The 21237-nt window shown below is 41.7% G+C and overlaps 1 protein-coding gene across 1 annotated transcript in view; it reads left to right on the forward strand.

The window, feature by feature from the left end:
• The window catches only part of dpy19l3 (dpy-19 like C-mannosyltransferase 3), a 51728-nt gene that overhangs the window by 14240 nt on the left and 16251 nt on the right, over positions 1 to 21237 (forward strand). Inside the window, exons 7-16 of the mRNA XM_070847406.1 lie at positions 1939 to 2062; positions 2290 to 2424; positions 2861 to 2992; positions 4609 to 4710; positions 5017 to 5090; positions 6289 to 6447; positions 8165 to 8296; positions 11474 to 11585; positions 13257 to 13313; positions 13661 to 13743. Of these exons, the coding sequence (XP_070703507.1) occupies positions 1939 to 2062; positions 2290 to 2424; positions 2861 to 2992; positions 4609 to 4710; positions 5017 to 5090; positions 6289 to 6447; positions 8165 to 8296; positions 11474 to 11585; positions 13257 to 13313; positions 13661 to 13743 (1110 nt within the window). The remainder of the gene's footprint in view (positions 1 to 1938; positions 2063 to 2289; positions 2425 to 2860; positions 2993 to 4608; positions 4711 to 5016; positions 5091 to 6288; positions 6448 to 8164; positions 8297 to 11473; positions 11586 to 13256; positions 13314 to 13660; positions 13744 to 21237) is intronic.

Raw genomic sequence — 21237 nt, forward strand, 5'->3', positions numbered from 1 at the left:
AACAGTAATTAGTGCATGTGTAGTGTGTTTTCTGTGTCCAGCAGCCATCTCTTTCCCATATACTTGTATAAGAAGTGTTTAGCATTAGTGGTCAACCCATGAAGTGCTGTAGTAATTTCACTCTCTATTGATCATATTCTTTTCCGTAATAAACCTTTAGTTGCATGTATGTCTAGAATTCCTGTCTCCTCGAAACATGTTTTTTCCAGGACACACTGTGTCCTTTCTCTGCCCATTTTTGTTTATATTCCTGGTTTTATCAAACTGTTTTACACTCTACAGTCTTTCTGTATCACTTTTCAAGTCTTTTTATATATAAGAGCAATTAACATGATGATGCATGCACAAGGTCCTCCATGGAGATAGTAAAGCATTTAAGGTCACATTGAATCATGATTTCTTATATGCAAGGAAAATAAATCGTTTTAATCATTCTCAGCAAAACTGAAAATGTAAATGAACCAGTCTTAATAGAGGTTCTTTTATGTTAAGCGTGAATATTTTCAAAGATGAGTTTTCAGTCTAGGATTCTTTCCCTCATGGATCAGTGGAAAAGAAAAGAAAACACCTTAAACAGCAAGTCTGCTGGATTTCTACCCTGTAAGCAGTTGGCATGAATGATATTTCAGGGAAGTGCCTTACCTACAAAATCAATAGCATATGAGCAGAATATGAATTCTGTGACAGCCAAAACGATTTTGATATGTTGCCCATTTTTTTACTGTAGCGGCTTGGATGCCGTTGGACTGTATTAGGCAGCAGAATTCTGTGCACCACATTCAGTAAGTGACGAAACGTGACGAAACTTAATTGAATCCACAGTGATTTGGTCTCAAGCAGTGTGAGCAGGGTTATGTGGTAAATGCCATCCCCTTCTAAATCTAAAGATGACCACCATGACACTCAGATGAGGGGTCCCGTTCACATTTTTAAAACCCCACCACCACCAAGCATTTAAAAAAGATGGATGACCCTTGAGATTGGTAACAACACCTATTCAAGATTTAGCTTTGGTGTCCGTGGAGTAAGAGAGTGGTGCATGAGTTAGTCTGTTGAAATGAGTCATACTGGATGTTAGCACTCTTCACTGGCAAAAATAGTTACATCTTCTCCCCGTAAAAACCACATCTTATCATTTTTGCATTTCTGTCTGTGTACGGATTAACTGGATGAGATCATGTGTTAATACGTCAAATTTAGAGGTTTTTCTCAGCAGGTGGTGGTTACTGTTGGACAGAGTCAGGCTAGCTGTTAACCCGTGTTTACAGTCTGACCGGCATGAAAGTGGTATTGAAATTCTCATCTAACACTTGGCAAAAAGCAGTAAGCATAGTTCAATTCTTTTAACTAACTGTGGCTGTACTGAGCATCTAGTAGCGAAGACCCTCGTAGTTGTCGTTGGTGTTTTTTTTTGCATTGCTTGGTGTGTTTTGAAACTGAACCGAAAGTTGAAATGAGTTCAGAAACCCTGTTGGAATTTTCTCTGCTGTTCTTTTTGATCAATACAGAGGCGAGATTTCTGTGGTGACCCATGCGACCGGTAAAATGGAGGGCCGTAGAGTTTTAGAGCTTCAGAAAACTTCCACAGAGAGCTGCTATGATCAAAAAGAAATCAGCAGGAGTTGAGGCATATTAGTGTTTCACTTGAAACTCACTGGAACCTCATATATATTAATGTACGTCTGTTAAGGTAAATCACAATATTAGGTTTTCTTGCTATCACAATGGCTATAAATGAGTCAGCTGCCAAACATTATCTTAACTGATTCCTCCATCAACACGCAAACCACAGGAAACGGGCAAGAAGTCAGAGCAGTAGGTCTTGCTTTGTTTAGAGGTGAGGTAGAAATTATTTTTAAAATCAATTATTCCAATTGATTTCCACCGTCCACCCTTCTCTCCGTCCCTCCTTTGCTCCCCCTCTCTCCCTCCTATTAGGGTAGATACCACTCGCGTGGAGTTCACCATTTCCCTCAGAGAGAACTGGTCTTTGCCCTTCCTAGCGCTGCAGGTCACCGCTATCACCTGTTACCTCAGGCCCCAGCTCACGGCCTTGCAGCAGGTACAGAAAAACACCCCACACTGAATCAAAGCTATTGACCATCTTCATCCTGACCATCCACATAGATTGGTCTTGACTCGGCACACCCAGCCCATCTACTCAATAATCAACTGTCTCTAAAAGAGCTACCAGCACAGATAATTGAGTATATATGCCATTAGTATCCACCTCAAGTATCTAACCCTGTGTGTGTGTGTGTGTGTGTGTGTGTGTGTTTCCCTCCTCAGAAGGTGATGGTGTGGTTGATGTATGTGACCACGTTCTGTTTCTGTCTGACGTGGCAGTTCAACCAGTTCATCCTACTTGTTCAGGCTCTCATCATATACACTCTGGACTGTCTCGACATCTTAACCACTACACAGGTATGGCTACAAGACACTCCGTCGGTCTGTTATGGACTGGACTCCAGAATATTTCAGTCGAATGATGTCTCTTTTGTGATGGTCATTATCTCATGTTTCCCCCTTTGTTTTTAGCCTCTGTCTCTAAACAATATTGGCTGTTAAGACTAAATTTCACTTGAGATTAGTTCGCACAGTTTCCCATCAGACGTTAATATTCATGTTATTTCAATACCCGCTGAGCCATTGGCACACTCGGTGCTAAAAAACAGATTGTAAGTATTTTTAGTTACAGTTACATGACACGCAGGATACCTGCTCATATCAAACATGTCGTAGCTTCAGTTTGCCAACATTTTAAAGGAATACGCCAAACACATTCCTGTGAGACCTGACATCACTGCACATCGCCGAGCCAAACTGTTCCACAGCACTGTGTGTGTGTGTGTTTCTCTAGGTGACCACTCTGTACCTTGTCCAAGTGAGCGGTCTGCTCACCGTGTGGCTCCTCCAATTCTGTAACTCCATGATACTGGGATCACTAGTCCTGAGTTTCATCGTAGCTGCACTCTTCATCAGACACTGTCAGGTCAGTGTGTGTGTGTGTGTGTGTGTGTGTGTGATGGTTACAGAGATCAGAGGAGGCAGGGTATTGTAGTCACTCATAGAAAGATCCAGACAGTTCTGGTAGCTTGTTTACAAAACTTGGATGGTAGATTAATGTGCGTGGTGGTAGGCATGAAGTGGCCCCTGCTGCAGTCAGCTTTTGCAAAAGATAATTCCTATTTGTATGCTGGAGACACACTTTCCTGTCAGGTCTTAATGTGATTTAGTGAAATCAGATCTTATCACAGCAACAATCTCAGAAATATTTAATGTGACAGGATGAAAGTGCGATGGAGAAGGAAGGTTAAATCAGGGAGAAAAAGATTTCATCCCTGCCTTTTTAAATAATTTGTGTATCCGAACTACATTCTGTTATTGTGAAATGCTTCATTTAAAACAGACATGTATAATCCATTCAGACCTGTCCTGAGAGATTTGCACTCAAGTCACACGCCTTGGATTCCAGTCGGACCTGCAACTTGACCCCAACACCACCCACGAGAGACTTCATTTGGACTTTACCCTTTTGAATTGGGATGATTTGATGACTTGATATCCTCCTAAGCCCAAATATTAAAATTTCCTAATTTCCCATCCAGTCGCTTTGCATAAGCAAGAGGGAGAGGTGTGTTAAGCAATGCAGACAAGCACATTTTAAAAGTTGGTTTAAATGAAAACCATCTTTGGCAGCAAATTATATCAGATGTAACTAATTAATATTAATGGCCCAAATGACACGTTTGTGGACGGTTTCTGTAGATCATCGAGAGTAGAGGTCGACTGATTAATCAGTTTGGCCCAGTAATCGCTTTGATAGGACATTTTACACATCAGCTGAATTACAGGCGCAACTCCGCTGTTCACGAGCTTTGCAGAGCTTGTTTATTAGTAGCAAGAGGCATTACTTGGCTTGTTTTCACTGGCCATTATTATATTTGGTCTCAAACCAAGTATTTTTGGGATACTCCTATTATAATTCTAATATATACTATCTTTTATATGTTAATGAGTGGTGAGTTTCAGTCTCTGGTAGTGTGTGTGTGTGTGTGGCAGGGTGTCCCCCTGTGTTAACATGGATATCAGCCAATTAATTGGATATCAGCTTCTTCCTGCTCCAAACTCAAACTTATATCGAACTTAAAAAATCCCTTAAGAGTCGGTCGACCTCTAATCATGAGCAACAGCGGTGAAGCTCCAGTGAAAAGATCTGGCTTTACATTCACTTTCAATTGTCAGAATCTCCCAGTTAAACTTTAGTACACATCATGCACATAACCATCTAAATATTTCTGCATCAGGAACTTGGAAAATGAGAGGAAGAAAGAGCAGGGAGTGAGAATAATTTAAATCATTGATTTTTATTGATCTTTTAATATTAGTCCCAAACGTTGAAAGCTGAAGACATATGGATTCAATAAAGGATTCAAAATTAGATTTTGGTCAAATTAAAACAAAAGCCAATGGTAGTTACTGGGATATCATAGCGAGGTACCTGATCATTTCGCTTTTAAATGTAAAGGGTGTGTGCACATGAAGCTTTATGCGTCTGCTCTGAATATAGTGATATACCGACGAATCTCTTGTTTTTTGGCCCTGCAGTCTGGTCTGAAGACAGGAAGCCTGCTGGTTCGCCTGGGCAAAGTGCTCCTCCACAGCACCATGGTCCTCCTCCTCACCGTCACCATCAACTACCTGGCCAAGGTGCTCTTCTTCTTCCCTCGCCCCCGACCTTCATTTCCTCAATCCTCTCCACCTTTTTTGTCTTCCTTTTCCTTGACCTATCTCCAGCCCCGTTTTCTCTCCATATCTCCTCATAAATCTCCTGCTGCTCCTGCTGGCCTCCTCCCCCTCATGTATCTAAAACTCACAGCCATAATGTGAGGTTACCATATGATCTTTGCCCGGTTTATTTACTCATTAATACATCTCAGCATGCCGATCTTTAGCCTTGACAAGATGACTTGTGTGTGTGTGTGTGTGTGTGTGTGTGTGTGTGTGTGTTTACAGAAAGCACTTCAGCTCAGATCAGATGAACACATCTTTAAATTCATCAAGTCAAAGTTTGCCTTGGGGCCAACAAGGTAAGAACACGCTGACATGCAGGCACGCTCATGGATCTATACATGCACACTAATGCATCAATTCACATTTCTCTATTCTGGAACACTGTCGCATAACACTCTTTTAAATCCAGACTCGGGCACAAGGGCCTGCTCACACACACAGCAGCGTACACAAAAAGTCCAAACCCGCACTCACCTCTTGATTTGATCCAGCGTGACTGTATTATTCACTCAGCACTAGTATGCTGGCACCTGGAGCGTAAGTGTGTGTGAATAATAGATGGTAGGGTAACGCCAGCAGCCCTCCCATCGATCTGATACTTTGTGTGCGTTGAGCAGCTCAGCCACTGGATAGCTGCTCCAGGGTGGCAGATAACACAGCTCACAGCCCAACGCCACACAACTGGCCCTTCAATTATTCAGGAGGCAGTGGAGAATACAATGCTCACTCTCTGCTCTATCTCTGCCTCTCCATCGGTTCTCACGCTCGCTGAGACTTATTTCCTCCCTCCAACTGCATTTTTTTATTCTATGAGGTTTATTCTGTGTTTTGTGATATTTCAATTCTCACTTCAATTACTTATCAGTGCTGCTGCTTATCAGAAGTTGTATTCCCCAAAATATGTGTTCTAAAAACATCGGCCAAAACATTGGCTGTGTGACAATACACACTTGTATCTCTGTTTTCGTGTCAACCTGACTTAAAAATACATTTCCATAACGAGATATGGAGTTACCTTGTTTCTTTTAGTTGTAATTTATTGTTACGTGTGAAATTATTATTATATATTATTATTTATTTGCTATTTCTGCCCAACCTTTGAGATTAATCTTGTGACCAGCTCGACCTTGACCAGCTTCAAAATTCAAAATTTTGAATGCACTCAAAAGATTGCATTCATTGTGAAGATGCATTCAAAGAAACAAATTATTTGGAAGTTGGGCAGATTTATTAGAATACAAAAACAACATGTTAACCTCAGTCATGATGGACAAGGTCCACAGAAATGTAAGCTCCATCAGCAGAATATCCAAAAGATGCTCCAAACACCGAGCAATGAGTGTTGAGTGCCAAAACCAAAATATATATTTCAGTGACAGTTTCAGCTGCTAACAAATAAGTTCACTCCCTCCTCCCTGTGTCATGTTTCTCTTTTTCTATTCCTCCCTCTATTTACCTCCCACCTCTCCATTCATTTCACCTCCCCTCCTGCAGGGATTTTGATGCCAATCTGTATCTGTGTGAGGAGGCCTTTGGCCTGCTGCCCCTCGACACACTGGAGCGCCTGGCTGGTACCCTGCTGCTATACCCCTACATCCTCACACTACTGCTGCTCAGTGGCACGTTGGCCGTGGCCGCACTGCGCAACCTGAGGTAGGTAACGGCAGGACAGGGAATGAGTGAGGGAACATGGGAGGGGGAAAAGTGTCCTCGTACAACTTTTGACATTCTTTGCTGGCACATGAAAATAAGCATTTAGCAGCTGTGTTGGGGGAGGTACATGGTGATAAACATAGAAATTATATTTTAAAGTTTAATTTCCATCTCTCTTCCTATTATTTTTCTTGCTCGGTGTCCAATTTAGTGTTGACTGATAGTAACAGCTAACGAGGAAGATAGTTGAGCTTCAGCGGAGGTCTGCGTTCTATTGATTGCTTGTTGTTACTCTTTTTCCAAGAATGCAGTGCAATTTCAGATATTTAAAACTAATTGTATGTGAAAGGGGAGCTGTTTAGTACCTTTCGCCTCATTGTTTTGCTTTTTAAAGCTTGCTACTTTACTGTTTTGGGTCACTCTCATCCCTCTCACCTGAGTTGTTTCCAGATGCAGCAGGCAGCTGTTATTAGTGGAAAAACCTCCACTGTCCAGCGCCAAAGAGCAACCAGACAAGTATAGTGACTAACTGGTGAACATAGTGGAGCATTTAGCAACTAAAGAGACAGGTATTTCCCTCAGGAGTCAGCGGAGAGCAAAACGGAGCTAAAAGGAGATTGAACATTGGACACCTAAATGAACCCGATCTTGCACAGTGACCACAAGGGCTATTACTTTTTCAAAAAATCTGTTTTGAGTGGATCAGAACTGACATGCAATTTGAATGCAATCCATGTAGACTAACTCTGTGCAATCTATACTATAAACACTACCCGTTGGTGGAGACATGCATTACCGGCAAAAGTAAAAGTCATGTTCTTAATAAATATCTAGTCCTCGTGTATTTGCGACTATGTCTACATCAGAAGTGGCTCTAACTGCGCTACAAAATGATAGCTCAGGTTAGCCGCTTGCAGGAGCTAGTATTGACTAGTTAATCCTCAAACTTTGGTGCTACAAACAAGTGTGTCTCCTTATCAGGGCACGTTGCTCAAAGAGGGCAGTGAAGTGTAAACGGATGGCGGGTTTCAGCCCTTGCAGAGAGTAAAGGGAGTTCCACATTAGAAGAGGACATCAGTGTGGCTATCAGGAGCCAGAAACCCAGTCGCAGTGGTAGTCTCTGTCCCTATGTCTCCGCCACACATCACTGCAGATGTAGTAATTGCATTGTTGCTTCATGCTCTGGAAAACAGAATATTCTACCAGCTGCCTCTCATGGCTTCATATGCCTGTGGTGCAAGGTGAGGGGCTGCATTGAACTAATCACATTAGCATATCAACTCGCCCTCTGCCGTTGGAGGGCTGGAATACTAACCTCATAGAACAAAGGGCTATTTGCCAATTCAGGAATTAATTTAATCCAGTTTACCCCACCTCACGTAAAACGCAGAGCCAGATTGGATTTGTATTCAAATGGAAGTCAGTGTCCATCTCATTCGGTGCGGGAGGCCAAATCGTGGGAGTGACATCACTGCCCTCGGGCCTCTCTCTGTTTGTCTGTGTGCCGACTCCTGCAGACAGAAAGTCGTGGGTGTGCACCATTGCGTGTCAGCTTGTTCGCAAACAGCTAATGAAATCTGAATAACAGCTACTGAAATCTGAATAATCTGAATAATATCAATTCCACCTACCCCTCTGCCTCTCTTCTGAAGCGTCTTGCTGTAATGTTTTATGTATCACTGTTCTCTTTTGTCTTGCTGCCTTTTTTGTTTCTCAGCAGACTTAAAGGAGGTTCATCTGAGGAGAGGAAAGGAGCTGGAGAGGGGCGAGCAGTGGCTTATCGTCCAGATGTGGCCTATAATCTGTTGCATACACTGTTCTATGGCCTCCTGGCTTTCAGCACTATGCGGTGAGCGTACGCACATGCACTGTAATTGCCGGATCATGTACACGCACATAACTGGATTCCCACACATTCCCAAGTAGTCACATCGCTTCAATTCTGAGACAGGGACCCTTCAAATGTACTTTTCCTCTTGATGTCTTGATTGTGCATGCTCATGAGCAGATGCTGGAGTCTAAGTGCCTCTCACACGCTTTTCAGCAAGTGTCTGAGTGGTCCATCCCACAGCGCCTTACTCTCTTAAACAGCATTCCAACAGAAACAGAAATAGTGGACATATTTGGACAACGCTCGTAGTTATTTGTACTCCACAAGACATGACGCTGTACATAAAGCACCCTTATGAGCTACTTTTTAAACATGTGGTGCTTCGACAGATACCAAAGCCACTTCCCACGCAACAAAAAAACCCCAGAAGAATGAACTGTGAGTCAGTGGGTATTTGAAGCACCCAAAGAAAAGAAGTTATCCATTGAACTGTTCTCTCGTTTATTGGCGCCGTCACTGCATGTCTCAGCCAGACATGCTATTCTATGGATTGTGTCCAAAGATTTCAACTAACAATAAATATCTTTATCCGAAGAGATTGAGGATAATGTCAGTGTTCCAATGATGTAAGCAGCCTTTTTTTCTGTTAGAAACTGCAGAGGTGACTGGGAAAAGGCATATATACATTTTTTTTTCACTCTTTTTCTTGATTTAAATTTTTCTATATCAGCTATCAAGGTGTGCATCTGTCGATTAGCCCTAGAGCCTTCCTTCTCATATTCTTCTCCTATTTCATGTTGTGTCTCTATCTTTGGTGTCCTGTTGGCACAGCTGTGGTCTGTTTCTTTGGTTCACTTGCGATCGCAGGGAGCCTGCATCCATTTGCAGGTCCCCTTTGTGGAACAGCACCACTGCAGAAGCTCCAGTTATAGATGCCAGACTCTGGCTGGGGCGGGGGGGCAGAGCCCAGAGACCAATGCTGGCACCTTGGCTTTACCATTGAACATCTCTCTTCTGGCCACTTGCTCTTAATTTCCGGAATGTTTGGGCTGTCTGAGGTGGCAGCTTTATCTGCTGCTGTGACCTGTTGGCTCTTGACAGATTAGCTCTTATTGGTCACACCAGAACTACAACCACCATCTGGCTGACTAGCATCAACCTCTGCAACAACTGCCTCAATTTTCCACTCAGTGCAGTCTCTCTTTTCGATGTACAGTTTGTGTTTTGATATAACCCAATTCTGCCGTTGTGCATTCTAGCATAAGCGTGTGTTTAGAGTCATTTTACACTGCCTGTTGACCTCTGATGGTTTAACTCACCTTGCTGTGGTGAAGTAGAGGTGGACTCCAGGTCTCAGTGTTGGCTGTGATTACCGGTACAACAAGTCTTGAAACTTTGCACCCGCGATGCAGCGAAACACGGCCCTTCATCCTGGGGTTTTACTCTTTAATGAAATTGTGATGGCTGATATCAAATTGCATTTAATCATTCATGGTTCAGGAGCCTCCCTGGAACTTCTTGGGATGATATTGCTCAATCAATCAATTTCCAAAAGATGTAGCCTCTTACTTTCATGGATATTGTCTGCTCTAAAATTGTAATTTCAGGTTTATTGTGGAAGTAAAGAGGAATATTTTTGAATATTCAAAATATTTAATGGGAAATAGCTTGCTTTGTTTTGGTGCTTGGTGGTGTTTCCACATTCTCTTATGAAGTAACAAACCTTGTTAATGGGGACTTCTCTGAAAGGTATCAGTTTGCTTTTGCTCACTGATTTATTTATCGAGTATGCCATATACATTAAATCCCATTAATAACTAACTAACTAACTAGTTGTGGCATTTCCCTAAAGCGATCAGTGGACTCTCTCTCAAGGTTTTGGATATACTAATGTTAACATTTAGAGTTATATGTAATGCTCTGCTTGCTTACAGTTTTGGGCTTGACCGACGGTATTGATAATTGGCTCACCACAGTAGCAAAAAAGGGTTCAGTGTGTTTCAAGCTGCAAACACAGGCTGCCATGCCTGACATCCAGGATTCATTATTGTGAACGTATAATTGCCTTTAACTTTAGGCTTTTGTGAGGATTGTCAAGAAAATCACGCAGTTTACAACTGGAATTGTCACTTCTTTTTGCTGTTTTAAAAGAAACCTGCAATTACTCAGTCAAAAAACAGAGGATTCTCATATCTAGTTTATTCATAGCAACATGGAGTGCAGTATAGCCAGTGGCTTGGTTACTAGGGGCACGTACAGTAAGTGTTGCACATTGTGTTCTTTTGTTAACACGAATATATGTGTTGGGCAAGACTTGAAATGGCATGTGATACATGGTGCATTTGATGCTTATACTTCATACAATCCATTCCTGTAACAATCGGGAATGAAACTACTGGGGTGATTTCACAAAACAGGAGAAAAACCTGAGAGGTTTTAACGCAGCAGTAGCCAAATAATACAGTTACTGACACATTTGATTTCAGCACTTTCGCTAAAATGCTGATGAAGAACGAAAGGCCAACGCTGCAAAGCACCTTTCGCTTCTGTCAGACAGCTCCTTTGCATTAAAAACAAATTGGGCTTTACTGTATTTCTGTGAGGCTGCACTTCTTTATGCCTCCACCCTCCGCCTCTCGTGGCTGCATCTCTGTACCCATCAACACTTTTTCAGCCCATTTCATTCTCTGTCCTCTCTCTGCAGTTCACTCCTCCCGGTTTAATCGTTTTCTCATTTGCTTAGAACTCTAATTCATGCGCTTCGGATCGGCACTTTGCTAATATTACCGTGTTTTAGATGTTCACTTGTATTTAACCATATTGGAACCATTTCACTAAGTCGTCCAATAAACCAACGGCAATTTATTTGTCTTGTTTGAATGTGGTGTGTGTTGCAGGCTTGAGGGAAGATTCAAGTCCAAGCATCAAAATTAAAAAGCAGCAATTTCACCTACTGAATACTGTATGTGTCCTTGTTTAATGGAGATAGGGCTTGATTTTCTCTCTTTTTCTCAGAAGTGAAAGATTGTAGCCCCAACACACACACACACACACACACACACACGCACACACGCACACACACACACACGCACACACACAATCCAATTTAGAGTGAGTGGAACTTAAAACCATGTGAGATTCAAAAAAAAATCCTTTGAATGCCTAACACTGCTCTTTACCCCACCCCCTACCCAGGATGAAGTATATATGGACAGGCCATATGTGTGCGGTTGCGGCCTATGGTGTGTGTGGGACGGAGGTGTGGACTCTGCTTCTCAACGCTCTGCGCTGCAACAGTAAAGTTCTGGTATGAGCTCACAACAACTGCACCTCCACCTCCAAACATCTGCTGCACTGTGTGCAAGTGTGATACTTGACTTTGAACACTATGCTCACTAGGCTGGATATTAGATTTGTATTTCAGTATTCTCACAGTATCATCAGAGGATTAAATTAATGTGTTTAATGTGAAAGGTGGGCAATATGGCTGATTCATAATGTCTCAGTATTTTTAGGCTGCTCATTATGTAATGTAAACAAACACTGAATAACTAAAGGACTTGAAATAGGTATATCAGTATAGTTATGTTATTATATTTTTCAGTGCCAGTAGTAGCTAGACATTAAGCTAGGTTAGCCACTGGTGGAACATAAGTAAGAGCATTTACTTAAGTACGTGTGCTTTAATCCACTACATCCCAGAGGTAAACGTCATACTTACTCCGCCACATTTGTCTGACAGCTTTAGTTACTTTACAGCCAGCTACAGAAAAGTTCATGCTATTAGGGGGTCGTTAACGTTACTTGAGTCAGCCATAAAGTAGGGAGATCAGCTCGCGTTGCAGTATAATACGTACTGAAAGGCTCTGCGTTGTGTTCGGCCTTTGAGCTACTTGGTTAGCAGCTCAGAGTCGCGCTGAAGTCGAGAAAAATAGCTCCAAACCGGATGTCCACAGATAGGGCGCCAAGCTGCAGAGCTGGAGGCAGAATAACAAACGTGATCACATGATTGATTGCTGTTTTTGCTGTAACTGCCCGGAACCAGAAAAACACTGAAAACTCTAATATGACAATATTACCATGTGTCATACGACACTTTAATTGATATTTGAATGTATCGAGCATCTTTGATATATTACCGGTCCTAGCAGGCAGTGAAGTAGACACACAGAGTCATCGCGGGACTGCAGTCTGCCTCATGTCTACGGAGCATTTAACATTTCCAGAGCTAATGCTAATGCCTGCTACATGTGTAAATAGGCAAAAACTATTAAAAATAGTTATTGCAGCTTTACAGTTTTGCCCAATACAGTTTCACCAGGGCTGTTAGAACATTTACACTTACACACTACATAAGCACATATGCTCTGTGATCTAGAAGGATCAGTCATACTCCTGCATATGTAAGCTATTTTAACACACATCTCTGGGTAACCATACTGAAGCTTGGTCTGGTTAGTACCTTAAAGTATTGAGCTTTAATACCAGTTATCATGACAACCAACATTATGTCCATCACCAGTCACCACTGAGCATGACATAGATCTCCGACTGTGACAGCCCATTGTGAGACACGCTGAGAACTGTCTTACTTTGCCCTTTTCAATGATTTTCTGGTTTGATGTCGAGGTGGGGCTGTATGCTGCCTGATGTCCAGTTGCATTTGAATCCACAGCCTCTGCTCTGGACTGGTGATGACATTGCCAGAGTGGCCACTAGGTGTCAGTATGGTCATAACATGACCTGAACAGCAAGGATCAGATAAGAAACTGAGCAATGCTGCTCTGTCTGTTTGACTGTCTGTCTGTTTGACCGTCTGTCTGTCTGTCTGACTGTCGGTCTGTTATCTCTGTGTTTTCTCATTCTGTGCTGGTCTCCAATTTTGAGTATAGCTCTGTCTCACTCTCACTTTCTCTGCCTCTGATACAATTGTATTCTCTCATTTCATTCTAGCTGTTTTCTTTCTCTCGTTTTGCAGTTGAGGATTGTCAGATATGCAGTTCCACTAGTGATGATCGGTTGCCTGTATCACAAGGTATGCCATATTCTTGGTGGTTTATGTTCACCACTGTATTGACGGTGTCGTTACGGAGCCCAGCCAGTTTGTAAAAACTGTGTGCAACGACATGAGAAAAGGGAAATGCCTAAAATGGAAATTGCAGAAGAAAACGATAACAAGCTATTGAATCATAGCAGGATACCAAATGATTGCATCCTTTTTATTTATCTTGCAATTGGAAGGCTGTTATACACACTGTTACATTCAGTGCAGTAATGAGCTGTTATTTAAGATATATCAGAGGGTTTGATGCTCTGCTTCAAAGACTTGATGAACCCCGACACAGGATTTTCCATCACTTGTCTCTGTCTGTTTCACTCTAGTTCTGGCCCAAGCTGATGGAGGAGTTATCAGAACTGAGGGAGTTTTATGATCCAGACACTGTGGAACTCATGACCTGGATTAGGTAGACACACACACACACACACACACACACACACGCACACACACACACACACACACACACATTAAATTGAAGCAAATCTGATTATCTTATTTCAGCAGATCAAGTTTCACTTTGCCTGATGCCCTTGATTAGTCTGTGTACATGCACGCGTGCACATGTGTACGCTTGTGTATCGGCGCTTGTTTGCGGGGGAGGCTGGCCGATGAGTGATGAGGGCCGATGGGTCTCCCTTAATAAGACTTGGGGGTGCTGGATAGGACCCAGCTGTTGGCTGAGCTCTAACCCACCTCGGGGTCTCTGTGGCTGGTTTTTCGATCAAGAACATCACCACGAAGAGATCAGAGACGGAGCTGTGATTTGGAATGGCTCCGTGCTGTGGCTGCCGTGTGTGTTTTTGTGTTTGCACATCTGTGTCTGTCATTTTCTGATCATCAGGTTGGATGTGGGGCATCAGGCTTCCCGTTGGCTTAGCAGTCTATATAACACGCCATGTAGCTACGCAATCACAATGCCTGGCCAAGGACACAACATCACATGCACCCTCCTTTATGTCTTGTTGCTTTTGTTATACTCCATTTACAGGGTGTCTGCAGGGTCTTTAAAATGTATTAAATATTGATAAATCAATTTAGCCACAATGAAGGCCACTTAAAAAGTATCACAAGTCTTAACACCATGTCAATTTTGCAGCTTTTCTTTTGGTATGTATAGTTCACAGAGGTAGCTGGGTGATGTCTGGGTGAATTTAATCATTGTGAAGACGTACAGTGGGGTGATGTATTTGGTTAGAAGTCAAAGTGGCAAAAAGGTATTAAATTTACTTCAGGAAACTTCAGGATTCCTGCACATGCCCTGGTTCTCAGCAGCACAGTAAAATGAGTCGAACCTGAATTGGTGGCAGATCTAAATGGGTTGACGGGTGTCAGTCAAGCCGCTCTTACAACCCTCTTCCAGACCTGGGCTAAACATGGCCGAGACACTGCTCAGCTTTGGTGAATAGGCTTTTCAGTCAAAACTATGATGGAACAATTGAACGTCAGTGAAGAAGCCAGAAAGCCTGGGGCTGGGAAGAGAACTGAAGCTCAAAAATAGCATTATTATTGTTTTCGCGATCATTATAATTTGTCATAAAGTAATCCCAAGTTCAGAAGTCAGTTTACTTACCACTTCTACACTTCTTCTTCTTCACGTCCAATGGCAAAGATCCCTGAACAAAGACAGGGGCTTTATATATTTTATGTAAAGTACTTTTCTACACACTGTAAATCCTCAATGAGGCAGTTGCACACTCTTTGTGAACAATGCAGTTCAGAACTTGTGTTAAGTGTAGCACATCAAACATAGGCATGTGTGAAAGATGATCAAAGGTGGAGACAAAAATACCAGAAAAACTGCTTACACATTTGTATCTGCTGTACTTGATGAGTTCAGCCATCTTTGTGTGTGTAAGTGAATGTTTAACTGTAGTTAAAGCTCTCAGTCCCACACACAGGAGCATTCATGTCCCACCCAAATCAAACTGAATAAAGGTGAGTAATAGGGGTTTTCAACTACTGATACAAATGGTTTGTAATGTTGCCGATTGCTGTTATTTTGTGCAGAAGTGAATATCTTAAAAAGAGTGGGGGGAGAGACCTCTAACTTTCATTGTTTCTGTGTTTTTCACTGTGGTTTTGTGTATTTCTTCATGCTACTCTTGTCAGAATCGGAGATCTTGGAAATAAATGGCTAAAACCATCGATCAAAACAAATTGCTAATTAAAAAACATTAAAGTAAAAAAATTAGACACATTTTAGATGGAGGTCTTTCCCATAGATGATCACTGCAGTTCACTTCTGCACTGAATAAGTCATAATTCAAAGCTCATTATTTCCATTCTGTCATCATCGGCATGATGACACTGAGTGGACCAGATGTGATTTTTAAGAAATGGACAATTTTGGTCTAATCCTATTAGACAGATAGTGGAATGGAACAGAGAGAGGGAGAGGGAGATGGATAGCGAGACAGAGGAGGAGAGGTTGGGATTTTGAATGTATTTGTGTGTGTGACATGGGTTCCCTTTCCTCCGGAGCTAATCCCATTAGGCTCTGAGGATTAGGGGCTGCCTAGAGTTACCTTGGTTAGGGCTGAGAGCAGGGCAGAGCACTAAGCTTCTTGCTGCTGCGCTAATTACATTCCAGATGAAAGTGTTAAGATGGCGAAGGGGGTTCATCTTACGCTGTATTCTCTAGCTGACCGAGGCTGATGCTATATAGTTTTACATGTGAAGATCACGGGGGAGATTCTCAGACTGTGGCATAATGAGGGGCAGAACAGAGATGGGTACATGCATTTAGAAGAGAGTATATTTCTGGGTCAGCTAGCATATTTATGTAAATCTGTCAAGGACTCATTGTGGTAATTCTAGCTGCTGGATGTGCTTCATGTATGAATTATGGATGAATAATAATTACAAATGTTCAGGAAAAGATTTAATGCGGCCTGTTGTCGAAATCAGAGAAAAACACAGATTCAAGGGGAATTTAATGTTTTTGTTGTACCTCTGTTGTTACAAGGCTTAAACGTCCTTAACAAGGATAAAAAAGTAGAGTAAATTCCCTCTAATTTCCTAATTCTTATTCCTACAAAGAGTATCTAAAATCACAGTTTGTATTAGATTTAGGAAAGGATAAAAGTGTGAGTTTAAAAGATTAGATTAAGATTAGAGGCAGGAAGGCCCTCACAGCAGTTTAATGATACATGTCCTACATCCTCATGAGTATATAAGTACATGTGTGAAGGCAGATCGATGAGTGGATTAACATAATTTCCAGGGCAATCATTCGTGACCCTGGACTTGAACTGAAGTGAAGGGTAACTTGATAACAAGCAGTCGGGGTTCATCTCTACTTTGCTCAACTATAATTCACAAGTTTCCACTTGATAACAGCAGCAGCTCCACAGCTCAGCTGTGGGCTGATACACTGTTTAAATGGACAGTCAATAAATCAATAGCAATGCCTGGTCGTTCCCCTGCCTCCAACTCTGAGTTATAGTAGTGAGTGTGCAGTTTTTAACGTCACCAGTATCGCTCCTGTGTAACCCATGTGCTCTGCCTCTCTCCGTCTTGCTCAGTCCATATCTTCGCCTTTTTTCAAATTCACATTTGCACGCTTTTGCTGCAAAAGCAATATGGTGTCAGTCACTGGCTTACAAAAAAGTGTGTGATGATTAGCAGTGGCTTCACTGCTCTGCTCTCTGACATATGAACTCAATGCTAGACATGAGCAGTTCAAGGCAATGCAAGTGTTACATGCGCAGCATAGAGAGGAGCAGCTTAAGCTCAGGCACATGTTTAATATAAACCGCTGCGTCTGAGACCATCAGGGCTCACAGATAACCACAGTCCATACTCCGTACTGTCACTGCAGCGCACACTGCAGCGCACTGCAGGCTGTAGCTGGGGTAGGGAGCAAAGCTCATGTCACATTTCACAGTACAGATGAGCGTCAGGAGTGGGTTTTATCGCATTTTGAGCAGTTGGAAGTTACAACTATTCGTAGGATTTGTTTGATTTTGATGACGTACTCTCTCAGTATCATTTGGTCTTTGTTTTTACCTTCTCATCGGCAGAGAAATTTGACTCCATATCACACAGAATCAATCAGTTCCTCCTCTCTTCCCCTTCCTCCCTTAATATCTCCTGCTAAACGGCATTCATCTCGATTATAGAGGCCATCTGATAATACCAGTGTCATGTGGTTCTGCATTTCAGTAGTCTGACCTAATATTTTTTGTTTTGAAAGTTCCCTTGATCAACTCCTCCACCCCCGGGTGGAGATATACAGTCTTTGGTTGAGCATTATGAAGGCTGCATTGAAAATTATTAATGAGAGCTTTGACAGCAGTTTTGCTGTAAATTCAGGAGGCTCATCTAGCTACACGGCATGGAGACCCATTCAGAGGAGGAACAGGCTCAAATGAGTCAGCGTATTTTACTGAAGCACTGACTTTGTTTATTCCGCTCCCACTCCAAGTCCTCACCCAAAAAAGGTTTTTTGCCTGCGCCTTCTAAAGGACCATTAAGACAAAATCCTAAAGTCCAAAATATGAATGAGTGAATCGATGTTCAGTTGTGTTAGTTTGACAGAAATTGACCTTTAACCTCCAGTCAGTTGAAAAAAACAAAACTACTTTGCACGACTTTGCGATCGTGTTTGTCTTTCACAATCTCCTCTTTCAACTCCAGTTTTTTGGATCTTGACAAACATTTTATGCACCACACTTCCCATTTTTGTAATACTTACACTTAATGGAGTCAGAAAACACAAACGGTTGGAGCCACAGTGTTTTGTGGGCCCATTGGGAAATGTGAAAACATTTGTCTGGTCAGGGTCAGGGTTAAGTTTAATGTCTTCTTAATTACAGTATACAATGTGTCTGTTGGACATCCCTACAAAGATAACAACACATACTTGTGTGTGTGTGTGTGTGTGTGTATTACATCAGTCAAACAGTCGAGAGGACCTGAAAACACTGATGGTTAAAGACACTGAGCACCGGCCCTGTCAGCCAGCAAACCGTCTGAAGCTCACTGTCATCATATAACTGCACCAGCTGATGACTGTAATATTAACCATCCTAACACTGTCCTGCATATTGCTGTAAAACCACTCTAAATCCTCATGTAGCATCAGTATTAATGTTCTGATGGCTGCCTATAACCGAGTATTAAATCTTTATTGCCATCAGCAGAAACGATAGGAACATCCCCAAATTGAAAACGGCTGTGCTCATTTTTACCCATGCGGCACACCAGAAGCAACTTCATTAATTCATTAATTATAATCATTAATTATCCAGACGCTGTGAAAGGATCTGTCAGGATCTAACTGTAATTGAGTTTTTCCAAACTTTGGAGCATCATGACGTTAGTCACAGACTCCAGGTTTTCGCCGTCAAATTATTTGTATTGTGGCAGCCATTCTCAGGATGAGTCCTACAGCTGCAGACATTACCGCACGCATGGAAGCTTATCCATCTACTGAACTGCAACCTCTGTAATCGTTCACGTGAATAACAAAATATGGGAAGAGATAGGAATGATGAAACACTTTCTATTGTGCTGTTACTTGTTATAATGGTTGCCTTATTTGACAGACAGATGAATGTCGACGCACCAAAAGGAATTTCAGTGTTTTGCAAATAATAAATTGAACTAATAAAAAAGAGCCCATTAATGTTCTGTTATTGACAGCATAAACATATTTGATCGTTTGTCACTATTTTGAAGAAAGAAAAAAAAATCAGTATCTCACACCAGCTGGTTGTTCAAAGTTGGCAACAATAATTTCTTGCTATTTCAATATTTTCCTGCTATTTCTTGCCTTCTGCCCTTGCTGAGAGAGGACAGCCATTATTAAAAAGCCAAAAACAATGATTTTTAAAGTGTTCTTTCAAATTTTCTGGTGTGAGCAGTGTCAATCATCCATCCTGTCTGGATAAAGGTAGAGCTCCCTGTATAGCTCCAGTTCAAACTGCTCTCATCTCAGACTTATTTTGTTGATCTGTCCCATTGTATCCACATGTCTGTACTTAAAACAGATCACTTAATCCGTTCTGCCGGGGAACACGGCACTATCCTTCTGCACATCACTTCTTATGTAAAAATCTAGTTTTCGGTTTCCCCTGTGAAACTTTATCCTCACCATTTTTGCATATTCTACTCGCACTCTCTCCGTCTCGCTCCCCTAAATTGCATTCCTGTCATCCGGCTCCTTGTCATATTTTAAATTGTTTAAATTAGAAGCATTTGGCCTCATCTTTAAATGGGAAAAGTGCAGCTCCGTGTCTGTGATCAGTATGTGAGTGTGTGTCTTCCACTGCATTCTAACTCATCCAGAGGCAGTTCAGAGAGCGAGCCAGGGGGAGAGAGAGATGTCCTTGATTTAACTACACACCGCTCATTGAGACTTCAGTAGAGAAGCTATGACCTGGCACATTTATAAGAACACAACAAGTGTCTCAATCTCACTTGCAGTCGTCTTCATCATTTCTATTCAGCACTTAACTCTGGGCATTATGAGAATAAGCAGTGATGTCAATGCAGAGTGGAGAAGCCTGTTTCCACTGTATTTTGAAGGTAGGTATGTCTGATAGGGCTTCAGAGGATATTCTTGTTGTCTGCAGATATGTCTGTGACATATTTCAATTTTATTACATCTTAAAATATTGTCTTACATGACTTCTCTGTCTTCTTCAGCAGTCTGGAAAACAAAATTCAGGCATTCGCCAACCATACTGCATTTAACGAGAAGAGATCTAATCATCCAAAACCAGTAAAACCACCTGTGTGGGGTACCATGAAACTAAAAGCTGTGCTGACGCCAAAGTAAAAGTCCTTTTATGACTGCACGTGATAAGTTAATCTGTTCTGAAGACAAATGTCAGCATGACTCTTAAAAGAGCCTTTGCAGTTGTTATCACAAACGTCCACAGCAGCGTCATATGTAGCTGAGTGAACAACAAGACCTTAACATGAACAGGTGGATCTGCTCAGACTTTCCTCATATAGAATAGTTCAGGCATTTTCCTCCATATAGTCTAGATGGTTTTTTTTAAAGGGACGTATACAAATGTTCTGGTACATATTTTCTATTTTGAGGGTCTACTAAAAATGTTTGCATGCTTTAATGTTCATAAAATACATGATTCTTCTCATACTGTCGAGTGTTGCAGCATCAGTTTTATTGCCTGTCTCCCTAAGGCGCTACTTGTGAAAATGCCAAATAATATATTTTTCTAATGCCACGAGATCCTTACAACTGAACTTGCTACTAAATTTAAAAATGACAAAGTCCTTCAGTAAAAATAAAGCACTTTATTCATAGCCAACAAAATGGAAATTTAAATAAATCCAGTGCACAAAGCCATAACTTATCATGTCCTCCATTGGGGTGAAGAGTCTCTTATTTGCTAAAGTTGTGTCAGTTGGAGCTCTCAGGGCAGAGAGTCAGACCGGTCATTCTGATTTGTCTTCCTGTGGATACCAACACTTTCTTGATGCTGGTGGCTGCTGTGTTGTCTACAGGAAGCGCGACACCTCCCGAGCAATAACTTCCTCCTCTGATTGTTTATCACACTGTGAGGAGAGTCTGGTGAGTCCAGGCACACTTTAACAAACAATAGCTTTACCAGGTCACTCAGATCTGTAAAACATGGTAGATTTAGTGTTACAGTACACTGTCAGGTTTTATTAGGGCCAACCATTTAAACGTGAAGATAAATTTGGTTTTGATTGAGGGAGATGCATGAATTTAAAGCTGGGGATGGCACTTTATTTTTGACATCATTGGGCAAAAATTCCATTTCAGCTTACTGTAATTCATGTGATCTGAGAGAAAACCAGACTCCTGCACCTCTTCTTGGCTCTATTTCAGAATCAGAATCAGAATCAGAATTACTTTAATAATCCCCAGGGGGAAATTGCTCTTATTTTCAGGCTTTAGAAA

The sequence above is a fragment of the Pempheris klunzingeri genome, chromosome 1 (assembly GCF_042242105.1).
Source record: "Pempheris klunzingeri isolate RE-2024b chromosome 1, fPemKlu1.hap1, whole genome shotgun sequence".
In the NCBI taxonomy this organism is placed as follows: Eukaryota; Metazoa; Chordata; class Actinopteri; order Acropomatiformes; family Pempheridae; genus Pempheris; species Pempheris klunzingeri.